Here is an 18,486-nt window from a genome sequence, read left to right as displayed (position 1 = left end):
CTCTGTCATCCCCTGACCGTGCGCTTCTCCGTCCTTCCCTTGGTGGCCTCGGGCTTCCTGCTCGACATCGGGTCCTGTGCTGGAACCATCCCGGGAACGGGGTGCATCCGGCAGGGGTCTTCAGGCCAAAGGGCACTGCTGCCCACACCACGCCGACTGCCAAGAAGCGGGAGCTGAGGCATCCCTCTCCAGACCCGACTTTCCAACGCGATGCCACACGAGACAGAAAATCTTCTGTAGATGTTTATTCTACTTCAAGTAACAAAGCTATGAAGTTCCATGTTTTAATGTACAGTGATATAATACTTTGCAATATAAAATACAATTTACAGAAATTTCTATTAAGTAAACCTAAAGAAACACACTCGATTTTTTACATTGGTTGTATTTAAATTAGAAAAATTTTGTTTTACACGTAAAAAAACCTTCACATCTCGTTAGATGTTGGAACTCGTCGCCACTTTAACGTAACCTACTGACAGGGTCTCTAACACCAATCACTCCAAATTGCTAAGTTCTCGATGTTCTCATAACTTAAACGTTTGTGCTAGAAAGTGAAAAATCTGTAGTGATGTACAGTGGAACAGACTCCAAAGAACAAATGAAATTCTCTAATTTTATATTTGCAAAAGTAAGTTTATGAAAATATAAAAAAATTATCAAAGTTTCTTTGTACAGTCAAATAAATTAGCAAGTTTTTTCTCTCTTTTGCACTTCAGAAGTACTTGGAAAATATACATGACGAGAAGCGGTATACTGTGTCTCACAGTGAAAAGCTTTCTAGTTTGCAGTTCTTAAGCTAGTATCACTATTTTCATCTCAGGCTTTACACAAATATTGTTCCATTTCAATGACAAACGTTGAGATTTGTCACCTGACAAGTACCACAGTGCGGAGCAGCTCGTGCACGTTTCCCGGGACAGAGAACGAACCGAACCGCTCAGATGGTAAAGTTCAACAAACAAAACGTTCCCGATTATCCAAATCAAAGAAACCTACTCCCTCCACCCGCCCTGCCTTTTAAAGTACACTTAACTGCTTTCTTTTCTCACTTTCTTTAGGCTGGTAAAATTTAAACCTTTTAAAATAAATTGTTATTTAAAATTCCACAATTTCTATTCAGATGTTGCTTTTAATCATGTTTGGGGGTGGGGGGAACATGTAAGGCGATACCTAAACACTGAGCAAAACCAAGAAATGTGTTTTTGTTTCCTGGTTGAAATTTGTAATTCAAATTTCTTCATGACAAGAGAAAGATGCACCTGTAAGTCTGGTGTTTCTCAACATTCCAGAGACGAGCTGACACAGCCATGCACAGAAACACGCGGCCGCCTGCCCCAAACCCTGTGAAGTCAGCTTCTGGAAACAGGTATCACAGATGAGATGTCAGGAAAGGTATGGCTCTGAGGTCCACTAAACTCCCTTAAAATTTACAATTGTCAAGTTATTAGAAAAGATAACTTTATAATCTGAAAAAGCAATATGCTTTTGTAGGTACTTTCCCATTTCAGTACATTAAATGGAAATGTTAAAGAGTTCTTAGTTTTTATTTAAAAAGCGTCAGAATTGTAAAGGTGTGAAATTTTGTAAGAAACCATCACACACAAAACTACAGTAATTTCTCAAGTCCAGAAGGTTCTGTCCTGTGCCTCAGCTCCCAGCTCTTTCCAAGACCACCTGCTTAGCACGTGAGCGCGGCTTCACGGGAGGCCCTAGGTCTGGGCGGCGGGGGCGGTGGCCCGCGGGGCCTCAGCCTTGGGGTCCCGGGGTCGCTCCGGGCTCCGACTGCGGTCCCTGCGGCGCTCCCGCTCGCGGGCCTTGTCGCGGTCGCGGTCCCTGCTGCGGGACCTCTCCCGGTCACGTCTGCGGTCGCGGTCGCGGTTGCGGCTCCGCTCTCGGGCCCGGTCCCACTCGCGCCCCTTGTCCCTGCCCGCATTGCGCTCGCGGCCCCGGTCCCACTCGCGGCCAGTGTCCTTGTCGCGGTGTCGGTCCCACTCGCGGCCTCGGTCCCAGTCCCGCTCGCGGCTCCAGGTCCGGCCGCGTTCCCGCTCCCAGGGCTTCCCACGCTCCCGCTCGCGCCGCCGGTCCTCGAGGGCCCGGCCCGGGCGGCTGTCCGGCGGCGGGGCCTCGGGCTCCTCTGGGGCCTTGTCCCGGGGCCGCCCCTCGAAGCCTGGTCCTCTGTACTCGTGGCCCCTGCCCTCGCGGAATTCGGCCTCGGGGCCTGGGGCTGGCGCGGCGGGTGGCGCGGGCGGGTGGCTGGGCAGCTCCAGCAACGGCCGGGGCGCCGGCTTGGGTCCGGGGGTGGCCGGGCCCTGGAAGTGGAAGCGTGGAGGCGCCGACTCGCTCTTCTCGGGGAAGGGAGTGCCCCCCCGGGGCCCCCCAAAGGGCAAGGGCGCCGGTGCCCTCTGGCCGGTGAACCTGGGCGGCGAGTGAACCCTCTGCTCTTCGAACTGCTGCGGCTGCATCCCCCTGGGTCCCGGCACGAATCCAGGACCTTGGCCCCGGGGGCCCTCAAACTGCCCAGGGTGCGGCCCCCTCGGGCCCACAAAGTGGCCCGCGGGGGGGCCTCTCTGACCTCCGAACTGAGAGGGAGGAGGGCCACCTCGGGGTCCTTTAAACTGCGACAGCAGAGGCCTCCTCTGGCCCCCGAACTGGAAAGGCGCGGCACCCCTGTTTCCCAGGAACGGGGCCTGCTCGGGCCCCTCGCACTGGCCAGGGGGGCCCGAGGCCTCACCGTACGGGGCCTCCGGGAACTCCCTCTTCTCCCCGTGGGGGTCCTTGCGGTCTTCAAATGGAGGCGGCCCTGCTCCCCTGGGCCCGCCCAGGTGGGAGGGGGACGGGCCCCTCCCGTCCCCGTAGGGAGGTGGCCCGTGTGGCCCTGAGAACAAGGAAGGGATCGGCCCCTTTTGGGGCCCGAATCTGGCTGGTGGAGGCCCCCCTCTCGGCCCGTCGCTATTAGAATTCTCTTCTGAGAACGGAGGGACTGGCCCCCGTGGGCCTGTGAAATTGGGGCCGTGAAGGCCCGACATCCCGAAAGCGCGCGGTGCAGGCTCCCGCTGGCCTTGGACCTGGGGCAGCGGCCCCCCTTTCTGTGCTGCGGTGGGGAACGCGCCGGCCCCCTCACCTGGCCTGGGCTGTGGCTCTCTGTCTCCTTCGGTTTCAGCTGCCAGGGAGTCACTTTTTTCGGGAAACTGAGCATTTCTCTGATCCTCGTACTGACAAGAGCCCAGAGGTTTTTCCTGAGAGGTGTACACTGGACCCGAGAAAGGATCCCTTCCTCCGGGAGGGTGGAAGGTCTGGCCCTCGTGCTGCGAAGGGAAGAGGGCCTGGAAGGAGGCGCCCGGCGGCGTGGGCAGCAGCACCTTCCGGGCAGGCCTGGCCGTGCCGTCCCCGCCGGCCGCGCCCTCAGGCCCCGGGCTTTCCGTGGGCTCGCGCAGGGGGCCGTCCTGCTTGGCCGGCAGTGGGGCCTCTTCGCCCGGAGCCCACGGTGGAGGGACTGTCTCTGGCTCCTCCGGGGCTGGCAGTGGCCCCAGGCCGGCAGCGGCCCCTCCGGGCGCTTCTCTGGCCGGCGGGGGCCTCGGGGCGGCCTCGCTCTCACTGCCCTCCGTGGCCAGCCGCCGGGCCTGCCGCGGGTCCCGGCTCAGCCGCGCCTCGGCGCTCGGGCCCGGGGCCTGGCTGCCAGCGGGGGGCGCGGCCGACTTGTACGCGGCCTGCGGCTCCTGCGGCAGGAGCGCGGCCTTGGGCGGCGGCGACATGAGCGCGTCCGACACGGAGAAGTGGGCCATGGAGGCCCCGACGGCCGCCCTCTGCTGCCTGAGCGCCTCCTCCTGCTCCTCCACCTGCCTCTGCTGCTCCTCGATCTGCTTGGTGAGCTCCTCTATCATCTGCTGCTGCTCGGCCAGGGAGGGCGCCGGCAGGCCAGGCCCGCCGTGCACGTCCGCACACATTCTGGTGGGTAGGTCGTCGACGGTCACTTTGGCTTCTTCTAGGATCGTCTCGTCCTCCGGGTCATAGGCCACCTCCTCCCGCTCAGCTGCCTCCGCGGCCTTGTCCGCGTCCTGGCGTCTCCCGCGGTCTCCGAGCTGAGTGTCCAAGGCTCTCTCAGGACCGTACTCTTCCTCGGGATCATACGGCCTGTCGTCTTCCTCCTCCTCCAGAGGTCTGTCTTTTGAGAACTGACCAAACTGCTGGACAATTGGGTCCAGCAGAGGCGCCGCCGGCAGCCCGCCGCCAGCTTTGGCTCTTGAGTCCTGGTGGGGGGCTGGGGCCGACTCGGCAGGCTCTTTGGTGGGGGAGTCAAATGCCTTCTTCTTCCCAAAGAGAGTCTGCAGGATATGTTCTAGGGGCGAAGCTGTTTTTGAAGAGGAAGTGACAGAGGAAGCGGCCACCGCAACCGTCACTGACGCGGGTGATGCTGTGACAGTGTTCGTGGCTCCTGGCTTGAGCGACGACAGTATCTGTAACATGGAAGACGAGGCCGGCGCACCTGGTGCTTCTGGAGGAGGGGGTGGGGGTGGGGGAGACCCCGGGGGTGTGGTGCTGACAGCCGTGTCCCCTGGGCACAGCGGGTACTTGGGGGGCTTCTTCTCAGGGAGCAGGGCTGCTGGCACCCTGGGGTGGACGGGATCCATTTCTTCTTGTGTCTGAATACGGGGCCGCTTCTCCTCTGTCTTGTCTAATTCGCCAGCATTTGAAGGCCGCTTTATTTTTTGGCAGATTACTAACCCCAGGATTATGTTTGGACGCGGTGACTCAAGACCTAAAAAGCAAAACAGTTGTGCAAGTTTTAGAATCGAATTGTAGCTTTTGTCCTTCAGGGGTCAACTCTGGGCGCGAAGGGCGGCGGCGGGGGGTGGGTGGGTGGGGGGGGGTGGCTTCCAGAGGGAGGAGGAGGAGATTCTGTGGCAAAACAGAACCAAGTGTTTGCAGACTGGCTGCAAAAGACGCAGACTGCTCCGCACACCTGCCCAGCCTGACGGGCCCACAAACCACAAAACCAAGGGCCCCATGCACACGTGCATTCGCCCAGTGCTAAAATTATTACAGATTTTCAATTATACACAACGCTAGGGTAGAGGCGCGCTGGGGGAGGTGGGGAAGGCCAGCACGCACACACTCCAGGCCGTTCACCTACTGGGAATGAAGCCTGTATGTACCAGGATGTTTTCTAAACAAACTCTTAGCTGTGTTCCTTTATCTGCCTCTTGCTACAAATCAGGAAGGCAGCACCCCCTTTCGACTTTAACTTATGAGCTGCAATATGTAAATTAAGCTATTCATACTAAAATTCAAGGTTCAATTAAGGACCAGTTCTACAACTCAATTATAATGATCAACAAAATTACACTGATCGATATAGCACACGCCATTCGGTAAGTTCATGAGTCACTGGTGTCAAAATTACAATTGATGGGAAAAGTGATGCTGACCAAAATGCCTAAAACAAATGTTCTTGCAGGTTTAGAAAGACATTCAATGACCAGTAACTTCTCAAAAGCTACCGAACGCTCAGGTCTCTGTCAACACAGGACGTGCGGCTTAAAGCCCAAAGGTGTTCGGGACAGGGGCAACAAAGGACAGACCACGTGGAGAACACGCTGGGAATTTCAGAACATTGCACAGTTCTTAAAAAATAATTATTTCTTAACAAATTCTTGGTCCACACATTCTGGACTGTGGTGTACTGGACCAGGGATGCTACTGTTTCTGTACGGCCCCTCCACCCACCCTCACAGTAATAACAAACCCGGAATACCAACAGGGGAACAGAGAAGCCCAAGTCACAGATCAGTAAGTTAGGGAGAAACGATAAACACGGGACCACAATTTTGCTTCAACAGCATACTTAAAATTAATCAAATCGTATAAACTCAATTTACACATAAATCACTATTGTGTAAAAGACATTCATGCTATATATTTTTTGTTGACTCACTAAAAAAGAAAATCAGCACTGTTTTTCCTATTCTTTCTGTGATTTTAAGTTGATCACAGATCAAATAGCTGTCTCTGGACACCCACTGTGTAGTTCTGAGCGCCTGTCACCCTCCCTAAATTCCAACAGAGATGGGTTGACATGCTGAACACGAGGGTGGCGGATGTCCCATCCCACCCCCGAGGAGGAGGAAGACCTGGCATGCCAGAGTGAGCTGGGCTGGCCCAGCATCCGCATGGATCGGCGAGGTACTCCTGGCCCCCCTCCCCACTGTGCTCAGCGCCTCGTTTCACAGGCTGACATTCAAGGGCTGAGGTGCCCATGAAGACACCCACTCATGATAAGAGGAATGGCTTCCAGAATGTCCTCTGCCTGCCCTTCTAATGACAGTGGTGACTCAGGGGAAGGAGGAGCTGGGCAAAGGAGGGCGTGGAGACAGGAAGGCCAGGCCCACTGCACTGAGCATGGCATCCAGATGGTTCTGCTCAGATGTGGAAGATATTCTATCAAGTTCGCTTTCTAATCAAAATGAATTATTTTACCTTAAAATTGTAAATCTCTCACTCACTGTAACAGCCACTTACTGAATAATTTACAGCTCACTAATATCCAGTCTGGGGCACAGTGAATAGCTCAACTGGCTCTCGTGGCCCTTTCTGGACCGACTGTCACTGACACTGCCCCAGAGCTGGCAGAACAGGTCCCCAGCCGAGCCACAAGCTGGAGCGCTGGCCAGCCCCGGGAGCAGAAGCAGCAGAGGAATGTGCTCGGCCCACGTGGGCGGGGGCGGGGAGGGCTGGGGAGCCCTGGCCGGGGGCGTCCTCTCAGCAGCCCAGGGCCCACGACTGTCCTCATTGTCCTCAATGCAGATGGGCTATGCTACCTCTGAAGAGCTAAACCTCTAAGGTGCCAACACCAGGGCTTGCAGCATGAATCGCGTTTCAGGTCAAAGACGCTGTGTGTGGAGGCTAAGTCACTGCGTTAAATCCAGGGAGATGGGGTCCTGTCCTCGGGAGGTGTGCCAGCCCTACAACTTGCAACAGCTTTATATGCTTCCTAACAAAAATGATATACCCCAGACTTGGCAAAATTCTCTAGACTCTACCCTTTGTGGTCACAGGCATCACAGGTGAGGTTAGGATTAAATTACTTAACATTTACATTTGTTTCAAAAACAGTAAACTCCCTGCAGACCAGCATCTAACTAAGCAGCTAGTATTTTTAAATGCTTTCAGCCCTCAACTCCTTCATCTACACACACCCGTAAGCGATCTAATAAAGCTCCAGAGTTGGAGGAGTGTTAGTTTTGCATTTCCCCACTTATCTTCCCCAGGATTTTACATTTAAATTGGGCTGTGTTTGAAGCAGTCCAATCTTATCTGCTTCACCTGTGCACGTTATGGCTGCATGGAGACTTGACATGTAACTAGCACCGCGGGTGGAAGAACATGATTCACTGTGCTACCGGGGCCTCGGCAGGGACCGCTAGGGAGGTGAGGGCACGTCTGGTTCCCCCCAGCTCCGCACCCTCATGACAGGCGCCTGGCAAGGGCACGCTGGACACAGTCAAAGGGCTACTACCACTGGGACGGTGGCAGGGACAGCTTTCCCCCGAAGGCCCCATTTCCTGCCTGGGGCCCCTGTGGGCGCGCCCACTGTTGAGTGTGACCCCTGGAGAGGAAAGGGCGCCCCGAGAAGGCGCAGCAGCAGTGAGCACGCTGGCTGCGTGCAGAGACAGGGCTCCCGCCGGGGGCCCGGGGCGCCCCCCCCGGCTCCGCACAGGGCCTCTGTCCCATGGCTACAAGCGGGTGCTTACTTACCGACCTCCCTTTGAGGGTAGTGGTGAGGCTTATGACTCATCAGGTAGATGAGAACTAGGTGGGAGGCCACTGAACTATCATTTCCAGACAAGGGGTACTGGTCAGACTGAGCACCGGGGTGTCGGCACCCCTGCCCGACCCCCTCCAAATTGCAGGAGCAAACGTGTCCACGATGTCCCGTGTGGATGAAACAAGCCTTCTTAGCTGCATCTAGGTCCCCGAGTCTTCACGGTGAAAGGGTCAGCCCCAGACCACCCGTACAAAGAGAGAAGTGGACAAACCCAGGGACGAGGGACAGCTGAAAAGGTGTGTGTGGATTTCCTGAGCCAAGACCCAAACCACGATCTGTGTCCAGGTGTGTCAGCAACAGGGCCGCGGGGGAAGCAGCCCCCATGCACCTTGGACGTGGCACAGCGGGGGACGAGGTTTAGTTTTAATTAATAAACCAGCTGAAAGCTGCCCAACTACCAAATGAGGCTTTTACCCCTAAATCTACCTGGCATGCTCCACTATTCAGTATTTACAGTGAACACCTTCTTATGGTCTGAGTCCGACGAGACAAAACGTCCACACCTGCGGGAACAGAAACTGCTGGAGTTAGCAGCAACCGTCCTCAAAGAGGACTTGGGCAGAGACCCAGCAAATACAGGGAGAAGCAGCTGCCCGCCCGCCACACTCAGCTCCCATGCAGACTTCGCCCGCTCCCACTCTTGGGTCCCTAAGACCTGTGCAAAGCCAGGGCTCCACGTCCCAGTGAGGAGAGCGTCATCCATCCGTCCGCCCGCCCGTGTCCAGGCGCCCCCAGCGCAGCACCGCCGCCCGCACAGCCGGAAGCACACTGGCGTCGGCTGAGGCAAAGCAAGGTGGAGACAGTCCTCCGTCACAGTGCATCTGGATGGGCACCAAGAGCTACCAAACGGTTCAAATTCAGACAAACAATGACCAGTTTCCATGAAATATTTTTATTGATTTCAAAGGAGAGAGAAGCACTTTCCATTCAGCACGATTTTGCCTTTGATACAACATCTGTACACAGCTACGCAGGCAGACACGCAGAAACTGAAGACGTGCTTTTACCTGACAATATTGCAAGTCACGGAAACGGTCTGCTAATTTAGGAAGCAGTTAAGAGTGAGGACAGAAGGCAGACACCACAGATGGAGCCAGCCTAAGAGAACAGCCCTCTCCCTGCAATGCCTCGGAGGGCAGGTCCCTGTCCTCTGCTCAGGGTGGTCCACACCTTAGATGCCCGAGGGCCCTCGACAGGCGCCCTCCACCCCCTCGGGAGGGCCGGGCGCCCTGGCCTAGGCCCAGCGTCCCATCTGACTGGTCTTCCTTCTGTGAATAAAGCCCCTAGACGCGCGGACCAGCTGAGACCCGAGTCCCCATGGGTGGAGCCCCGTCAGTGTGCGTGGGACTGAGCTGAGCCATGTCCACAGTGGAAGGACTGTCCGCTGGCTCAGACTTACGTGGGCCTCCCAGCCGTCCTCCAGGCTGTGTGACGTGGTGACGGCCTGGCGCCTCTGGGACAAGTCGAGGGAGCCCGGGAGGACAAAACGCCCTGGAGGCAGATTGGGCTCAGATGGGCTCTGTTGCCGTGCAGGGACTGGGCTGTGGGTTCTGCGTGGAGACCACCCCACGTCCACCATCCAAGCGCGGGGTGGAGAGGACGCTGACCACGAGCAGGCCACGCAGGCCTCTCCGGCTCTGCACATGGGTTCCAACACCTCGTGTCCTCGCCTGCTTCTCCAGTGAGCCATACTGTCAAAATCTATGGGGCTCCCAAGTCCAGAGACGGACGTGCCCAGTCAGGCGCTCTCCACTCCCACAGACCTGCCCTCCTCCTCCCAGAGGCCCGCCCGCTGGCGGGCTGCCCGAAGGCCTTGGGATAGAGATGCGGCCAGGGCGGACCCTGACTCCATGCTCACTGGCCCTGAGACCTCAGGCAACGACAACCCTGGGCAGTGAGGGCACTCCCAGCTGCGGGGCTGACGTGGGGGGTCAAGGGTGCTCCCGTCAGGTTGTGGGGCCAGCGCTGCCGGGCAGCATGTGCTCAAGCCCACTGGCTGCTCCATCGAGGGACACGGCAGCCCCTCAGACTGGACCTGTGCCGTCAAAGGATGCTGTGCAGAGACAGGAGGAACACCCCCGGCCCACCTTCCAAACACTCATGCACACACAACACGCACATGACGCACACACCACGAGCCTGGGACACACGGACGTCTGTACCCAGGGAGCACCAAGTCACGATACTAATGTGCCAAGCAGCTCAGGTAGGTAACGTGGCCTGGGGCCAAGGGAGTCTGGCTGATGTACAAGTGTACAGAACACACACAGACGTTAATATCAAACAAAGGTATCAGGAGAATTAAAAACATATATACTAAATTAAACAAGCTGAAATTTAGAAGCCCTTCGATTTAAAAAAAAGTCTTTAAAAGTTTATGGTAAAATTTCCCATACAATCACGTTTCCAAAACCCCTCTTACTACTTTATTTTAATGAAACACTCGTTCTCTATTGTGGATGAAAACCTGCAGGCTTTTGAGCATCCCCTTCAGGAAGTGACAGCCTTGGGAATGCAGGTGGAGGAGTAATGTCCACTCCGCTGGTCATCAAGTGTGGTCACTTAGCAGATGAAGTGAGCGCCCTGCCCAGCCTTCCTTGTCCCAGTGTCACCCCGAAACACCCAGCACGGCCCCCTCCCTCTGCCAGCCGGGCCCCAACCCAGCAGCACTGCACCAGCTCCCGCCGCGGCTCCAACTGGGGGTTTCCTCGGTGGCCCCCGCGCCCCTGCCTCCTCACCACGCCTGACCTCATCCACCTCTGCCCACCTCAGGGTCTGTCTGTGGCCCCAAACCCGGCAGCCCCCTGCTCGTGTGACAAGGTGCACTGGGACGGAGTCAGGCAAAACCCCACTGCAGGCTCTGCAGGTGGAGCCGTGAGAGGGGCTCCAACATGGCTGAAACAGGGCTTCGTCACCTCCCAGGTCCCGCTGCTACAGACGCGCAGAGTGTGCGTGTCACAGGATCTATGCTCACACTAGGCCCCGCACAGGCTTCCGCCCTTGTGACTGACCGGAGGCTCCTCACGGTATCGGGAAGTCAGCTTCACCACCGTCACCGCTGTGTCAGGAACACGGCATCCAGGGAGCCGGCCGGCACCCCAGGAGCTGCCCGCCAAGAACCTCGGCCACAGCCCTCCCTGCTGCCCGTCAGGTGGCACCGCTTTAGCGCGAGGAGTGGGACAGCCCCCTGGAGAGCTTGGCTTCTAATGTGTTTGACACTGAGACAGTTTCGTGTGTTGTGTCAGGGGACACGAGCCCTGCGGTCACGGGGACCGACCAGGACGCTGGGCCCAGCCACAGAGCCACCGGGGTGCGTAAGTGCCTGGCTGTGGCAGAGGCGCTGGCCATGGACACGGAGGCGCTGGGCGCGGGCGTAGCTACCGCCTGTAGGAGTAAGTGCTTCAAGAGCGCTGACCGCAGGTTACACTCAGCATCTTTTAGGCTTAGCCGTTTTGGGGGGCGCCACGGCCAAGGAGACACTCCCATTTAGGCGAGACTTAAGTCCCGTCAACTTCTCAGGGTTAAGAGGAGTTGGGTCCCCAGAGACCACGTCCCCCTTGGAATCACCTTTAGCTCCCTTGAGAAGCCTGAACTTTCTTTCTGGTCAGCCTGTAAGTAATTCTTTAGAAGCAGCACTTTCTAAGGAATGAGTGAACAGAACGTGGTCTGCCAAAGACAAGAATTTGAGCAGATTTCAAAGTGACTATTTCTAGAACCAGTTCCTGTCTCAACGCTATTTCTCATTTCTCCTCAAAATAAATGCCTGCAGCGAAGAGGCTCGGCCTGACGCCTGCAAGGAGGCAAGCCCGCAGGCCGGGCCCAGGCCCCACCCTCCCGGCACTGCCTAGCCCCTGCCGCCAACACCCTGCTCACGCCAGGTGGGCGGGCTCCGGACGGGTTTGTCCCTCTTCACGGGACTTTTCGAAGACAATTCACACCTTCCTCAGGGGACTTCAGGTGCCACCCTCCACTATCCAGGAAGCCCCACAGCTCGACGCTGCTTCACCCCTGCTCCCAAGTTCCGCTGCCAAAGGCCGGGTCTGGGTGAGGCATGCAGCTCGCTGGGACAGACTCTGCAGGGCGTGTGAGGGATGTGTGGGCAGAAGGCTGGGGCCTACCTGGTCCCTCAAAGGGCAGGAGTTTGGAGGGGACGGGGTCCGTGGCACTCAGCGGGATCAGGTAGAGGTCCTTGACGTGCCTGCTGTTGTTTGCCACGACGCCGAAGCGGCCGCGGCTACTGAAATAGGAGTACAGAGAGATGTAGGCCACCTCCTCCTCCTCCGTCGCGGGGTGGAAGCGGATCAGACACAGCTCCTGCAACAAACAGAGGGCGGGGAGCATTGACCTGCGGCCACTCGGAAAGGCAGCCGCTTCACCTTGCACCTAAGCCCCAAAAGCAGGAGGGAAGCGAGGAGAGAAGCGACCAGCTCTAATTCTGACTGTCACAGCCCTGCTGCCCAACACATCAGAACAATAAGCTGCTGAAGAGGACACAGGCCCGAGTCTCAAGACTGCTAGGTTTGATCTTGGTTTCAGAGGACCTGCTTTAAAACTACTTAGTCCCACTGTCCTCAACACAGAGCCCACCTCCTGGGGCTCTCGTACTGATGGGGTACTCTATGTGCAGGGCCAGTCTGGGGCAGTGTCTGACACAGAGCTAAGTGACCACTAAGCGTGTGATGAGCTGCCCGCAGCTCCGAAATGGGAGGGCTGAACTAGACCAGGGTCGTAACCCTTCTGTGACCCCAGTGAAAACCAGAGCCCCTCCCCCAAAGAGCACTGCACACGCAGACACACAGATGTGTCCGCATCTCAGGGATTCACAGACTCCAGCCCAGCCGCCTGCCCCCACCTCCACTCCCTCAGCTCAGACAAGAAGGGACAAAGCATCTGTATTTCTAACTCTGAACCGCACATGCGCTTTCACAAAGCTTCCACCGTCGTGCTACTCAGACACCCCTTCGCAGGTTAGCCAGCTATCAACTTCAACGTCCACCTGCAAATATCTCACGAACTAGAGGCATTTCAAGTATTAACACGCAAGACGAGACTTCAGAGAGAGCGCCGTGTGTCAACAAACCCCTTCTTCCTTGGGTGCAGGGGTCAGACTGTGGGCAGGTACCTTAGACACTGAAGATCTGAGTTTGCCGACGTAATCCCAGACTGTCTTCGGGGCAATCCGTCCGCCGATGTGAATTGTGTCGGGCAGGTCCTAAGTGAAATGAACTCTGATTCAATAGCCGGTGGAACCGTGGCGGTCACAGAGAGACAGACCCCAAACTACCCGAGATTCACAACTAAGACAACTGCAACTATCCCAAACAAAGCAGCAATAACTGTGTCAAATGCTGCTTAGTTGACTAACATCCGGGATTATGAGGGACCAAACCCAAGGGTGGTAGGAGGATAAGCTTCTGCTAAATAGGATGACATTTAGCAAAGTGTTTCACTGCTGTCTTTTATGAACATACACATGTAGTAAAGACCCAGGTATGTCTCAGAAGTGACTGAGCACTCTTTGTTACGTCTGAAATGCTAGGGCTGCTGTGTTCACTTTGAAACATAGAAGACCTGTCACGTGTGCCCCTCCACACCGAGGCAGGTCACGCGTGTCTGACCACACCTGCAGTGGGCACATGCACACTCAGGTTTTGCACAAGCTCTAGCGGAACAGAGGGAGAAGGAAGACAAGCTTCAGCTTTTTCAGAAAAGAGGGAGGGTCTGATTTCTCATTTGAATTTTCGCCACTGTCCAAACTGCGTAGCCTGCTGACTCGGCCTGGCAACACCTATTTTGCCTTCAGAGGTGCTTGTGCGTCCAGACACTCAGCAGGAAGGTGGTCACACACCTGACTCCAGCGCGGGATCAGAGTGCCTGTGGAAAACGCGCACATGCACACGCACACACATACTTCTCTCCCTCCTGGTTCTAACCTCACTGAGATAATCAAAACATCCAGAGACAGGATACGCCTTAGTGACAAACTTCGCTACACTCTGCATGTTAATAAATCCTTTCCAAATGGTGCTGAGTCGAGACAAAAAGAGGGTGGTATCTCCTTCTGGAGGGGACCGGGACTCTGAAATGCTGTAAAACAAAACCACAGAAAATACGTGAATCTTTCTCTCTGCCCAAAGAATCCCCAATATTTATTTATTTATTTATTTATTTATTTAACGTGTTTATAAAAGCAAAGTGAATTCCTGCAAGTTTTGATAGCTTACTTTTTCAAATTAATTACCTTAATCATAATGATATGAACACATTCTGGTCAAAGAAATATAAACTATATAGGCAATAAACTGGATGGCTGTAAATTCAAATTCCAGTTTTCAAGAACCATATTTCTAAGGTGATAATTAGTCATCCTAAAACTGAAGCTTTAAAAAAACGCCTTTTTAAAATAGAAAATTGAGGAGAGTTGTATATCTGGGTGGATTTCAGAGCTGAACGACTGAATCACTCATTACTGCTCCTTCTGTTCATCTGCAAGAGAGGCCACAGCTCAGCGGCTCAGACCACACACGGGGGCCGCACCTGATGCTTGGCGACGGCGGGACCGACAGGAGGTATCTGGGCTCGGGCGACGTGGACGGCTTGGCCAGGATGGACTTGGGCACTGTCACGGAGGTCGGCACAGGCTTCGGGACATCCTGTCGGGGCTCCGCTGGATGGACGCTGTCTGGGCGGGCTGCCGAGGGAGCCGTGCCCGTGCTCGGCCCGCCTGGTGCAGTCCTGGGGTCTCGGCCGGACACCGTGACTGTGGTGAGCACTGCGCCGCCACCAGGGGACGGGCAGGGGGCGCCTTCCAGGGCGGAGGGCTCGGGGTGGCCGTCCTCTGGAGGCACCGGGAGGGACTTTCCCTCCACATGGGCGCGAGCAGGGCTTTCCAGGTCTGGCTCCGAGGCGTGTTCAGGCCGAGTTTCTGGGGCCGCGTCATCGGCTGAGCTGAGAGCGGGCTCACAGGCAGAGCTGTCACGCTTGGACGCTGCGTCCTCCTTCTTGGCACAAGTTGACCACTTTTGTCTTTGCGGAGCTGGCTCATCTTCCGACGATGGAACCTGACCTGGAGAACAGAAGGCAGGCCTTCGTGAGAAGTCCCACACGCTCGAGAGCAAAGCCTGCCCCTGGGTAGACAGACGATCACTGCTTTAAATCAACAACACTATACAGGTAGGGGCTCACTTCCTAAGCTTGAAGAAACGATTCTAGCCTTTCCACTGTGTAACTTGGTTTGAATGCAGCTGTCCTGAGAAGGGTCTCCACAGTCTCCCCCCCGATCTGCTCACCTGTGCAGATCTTACAGTTCAGGTCAAAGAGGTGCGCACGGTGCTGCCCGGTCGTGTCCTGCAGCATGCCGCCGACGAGGCCCAGCAGCGGTGCTGCGCTCCGCTCAGGGGCCGCCCGCACCGATTCTTGCTGTTCCTAAAGCACAAGAAGCAGAGGATGTCATTTCTTTTCCACCCCCTCTCCAAATGAGCAGCACCCATGGAAAAAACATCTCACGTGATTAAGAACCACTGAAAGGACTACTGAATACAAGTACTTGAGAAGCAATACAACTACACACACTTGTGTCTGCTCAGTGTCTTGCCCAGTAATTCAGGCACCTAACGACGTCTGGAACGGGATCACCTTAGTCAATTCTCGTGAGCACTGGAAATCCTAAACGCTTACATCAGAATCTGATACTGGCGGAGAATCTTCCATATCGGGAATAGTTTCCTGTTTAACGGTCGGCTTCTTAGTCTCATTATGCAATTTAGTTCTGGACTCCATCAACTAAGATGAAAAAGACAAACAAACGTGAAGCCTCAGCCCTTCTTTCCCAAGGGGACTCTCTCATGCCAACAGGCTATTAATTCACTCTGGGGTGGGGTGGGGGGGCATTGGTGTCAGGCTTCTGACACCCGCAGCTCCTCTCCCATCGGCACTCACAGGCTTTGACGATCTCTCTTTCCACATGGAAAGCTCTTTGGACACAAGTTCTTCTGGCTTCATTCTCACAAGTTTTGCCAAAGAGATTTCTTCACGCAGAACACGATGGAAGAGCCCCTGTAAACAAACATCTCTTGTTCACTCGTTCAAAACCCTGTAAGATACTAGAGAAGATGTGGAGGCGGGCAGCAAGGCAAGCCCCTGCCCCGCGGCAGGACGAGGGCCCGGAGCATCCCATCGATGCTCGGAGAACAAGGGCCCTGAGGTCGGGCAGCTGATCTCGAGTATCCCACTGCACTGACCCTGCTACAAAGACCACTTCACAGAAAACACAATCGACTGAAGAAGGTACAGCGTTAGGGACAAAGGTAGAAGAAATCCCTTCTGCCAGGGGGTTAACACGCGAAATGGAAAGTCAAGAGTATGTGCCCTGCTTCTAAACACAGGTAAGAGGTCAAGAGGCCGATCCAGACAGTGTGGGCCCCGCAGGCACACAGGCGCGCAAGTGGCAAGCACCTGAGCAGGCGAGCGCCTGGCCCCACGGGAACAGCGTGCCACTCACCCGCCGCCGCAGGGGGACCCAGTGCCCTAACCCAGGCCTGGGCAGCCCCTGGCCAGGACTGCCCCCACTCCTGACGGTCGGACACGCACCTGGTTCTTGGGGTCCTTGAGGTTGAACATGAGGCTGCGGTACTTGCTCTTGTACCGGCTGTCTGTGACTCGGAACAAGTTAAACATCTCCTTCTCGATGTGCAGAGCAACTTTTCCCACTTCATTTTCTGTCATGATTAAGTCATCGCTGTCCGTGACTCTAGATGGAGTGAAAAAAGCCCCACGGTAACTGCTGCACTTACCATGCCACGTGGGATCTCAGCTCCCCAACCAGGGATGGGACCCCGGCGCCCCCTGCGGTGGAAGCGTGGAGTCTTAACCACTGGACCGCCAGGGAAGTCCCACATGTGACATTTTTCTTAAACAGCGGGGCCATCGTGAAACCACCACCCTTTACGGGGAAAACGTTCCACTTGAACAGATAAGAAACAAAGTGGAACAGCCCACCTTTTCCACAAGATCTCCTTCAAGGAGCGTCGTATGTTTTGCCGAATCTGAGAATTTGGCTGTGACGAGGCGGGGCCCGCGGGGCCCAGGCGTCCCGGGGCTGGAGCGGCCGGGGGAGCCGAGGTGGCCCCAGGCTTCCTGATGGCGCCCACCGAAGCAGCGGAGCTGGGGAACTTTCTGGAAGCAGACGTGGCAGCAACAGGTGCCAGCCTTGCCTGCTTGGCCGAGGGAGCGCTGCCCGAGGGGGAGGGGGCAGCCGAGAGCCACGGCCTCTTGGGGATGGTGCCCTTGAACCCCGGTGGCGACCTTTTGATGGCCGGTTTGGCTGCTGCTGCATTTGCAAAAGGAGGGGACTTCTTTGGAAGGAGACTTCTGGGCGAGGGTTGCTTGCTGCCCCCCGAGGAGCCTGGAGGAGCCACCTTCTTCGGTACCGCTGCCACCGCTGACTTGGCCTCCGCGCGTCTGTCCTCCTTCACGGCTGAAAAGAGAGGGGCCGCTTAGTGAGGCAGGGGTGCAGAGGACCCCACACAGCATGTGCACCCGAAACCAGCAAAGCTAATAACCAGGCATCACTGTGAGACAGATTTAAATAGGATTTTTAAAGTAACTGTTAAATTCAGAAAAGGAGTGTAAAAAGGGCTACCAGCAACATTTATAATAGTGAATATACTTTGTTTCAGAAAGAAATGCTTTATTATTAAAACTTTTACTTCAACCGATAAACCAGTAAGCTATCAAAGGCTTGATTTAAACCGTTAGCCTAGCTTGGAACTCGAAGGGCCAATTTCGCTGTATCAAGAGAAGGCATAGATTTCGAAGACCACTCGCGTGGAGAGTCCCAGTGCAGTGTTTGGTGAACAGGAGCTTAGAAACTCTTTCCAGGGTGGATCAGACACATTCTCTCCGAATGCATATCCAAGCCCCACCTCGGGGGCCCTTGGGGCACTGGAAGGACTAGCAAGAGTCCACCCTGGGGTTAGGGGCTCACAGGTGTTCATCGTCCCCTTGGACAAAAGTCAACTGGACATGGTTAATAAATCTATAGAATGTTGGCAGAAAACTGCAACGTGGGGGGAGACCAATTACTTTTACACTAGGAGCTGGCTGGCAGGAACGCCACCTGCTGTCATTCACGTTCCCATTCACACCCCTCTAGCTGCAGCTCGCTATTGGGTAAGACAGTAGGTTAGCACTTTTAATGCAAACAAGGATTACAGCCGAAAGCTAAAATGAGAATCTTTATGCCAGTACTTCGCATGGATTGATTCCACTTAATCCTGTATCAGACCATCAGAATTACAGTCAGAGGCAAACAAAGAGGTTCATCCTAAGACCAGTCTCTCGGTCTTAGGGGCGTGCGGCCCAGCAGACGTACATGGGCAGCCGCGACGGAGAGCAGGGGCGTGTTCCCAGATGGCCCCGCTCAGGCCCACCGTCCAGAACCTCTGGGACTCAGGGCAGAACGGTGTGTGTGCGTGGCGGGGGGGGCGGGCAGGCAGGTCCAGGGAGCAAGCCAGGAGAGCACAGGGACACCACCTAGGGCCACGTCACACAGGACCGACGGAGAAGCCGCTTCCCCAGGCGCAGGCTTTTCTCAAACTACCCACAGCGCAATGAGCCCACAGATGCTAAACGGGAGACTTCGAGATGCTCTAGCAGCCTTC

The 18,486-nt window shown here is 55.8% G+C and overlaps 1 protein-coding gene across 3 annotated transcripts in view; it reads right to left on the bottom strand.

Annotated features, from left to right (window-relative positions):
- Positions 1-311: 311 nt before the first annotated feature.
- DIDO1 (death inducer-obliterator 1) overlaps positions 312-18,486 on the bottom strand; it is a 51,497-nt gene continuing 33,322 nt past the window's right edge. For 2 of the 3 annotated variants that reach the window (XM_060079333.1, XM_060079332.1), the window contains exons 8-17: positions 16,823-17,300; positions 16,415-16,574; positions 15,764-15,880; positions 15,503-15,607; positions 15,115-15,250; positions 14,363-14,891; positions 13,759-13,912; positions 12,948-13,037; positions 11,944-12,139; positions 312-4,759 (exon numbers count right to left, since the gene is read on the bottom strand). In XM_060079333.1, coding sequence (XP_059935316.1) covers positions 1,713-4,759; positions 11,944-12,139; positions 12,948-13,037; positions 13,759-13,912; positions 14,363-14,891; positions 15,115-15,250; positions 15,503-15,607; positions 15,764-15,880; positions 16,415-16,574; positions 16,823-17,300 — 5,012 coding nt within the window. In that variant the 3' untranslated portion in view covers positions 312-1,712. Of the gene's footprint in view, positions 4,760-8,754; positions 12,140-12,947; positions 13,038-13,758; positions 13,913-14,362; positions 14,892-15,114; positions 15,251-15,502; positions 15,608-15,763; positions 15,881-16,414; positions 16,575-16,822; positions 17,301-18,486 lie in introns of those variants that run through there. The other variant, XM_060079334.1, reaches the window with a different exon arrangement.

This window comes from Mesoplodon densirostris, chromosome 16 (genome assembly GCF_025265405.1).
Source record: "Mesoplodon densirostris isolate mMesDen1 chromosome 16, mMesDen1 primary haplotype, whole genome shotgun sequence".
Lineage (NCBI taxonomy): Eukaryota > Metazoa > Chordata > Mammalia > Artiodactyla > Ziphiidae > Mesoplodon > Mesoplodon densirostris.
This window is presented reverse-complemented; position numbering and strand designations above follow the sequence as displayed.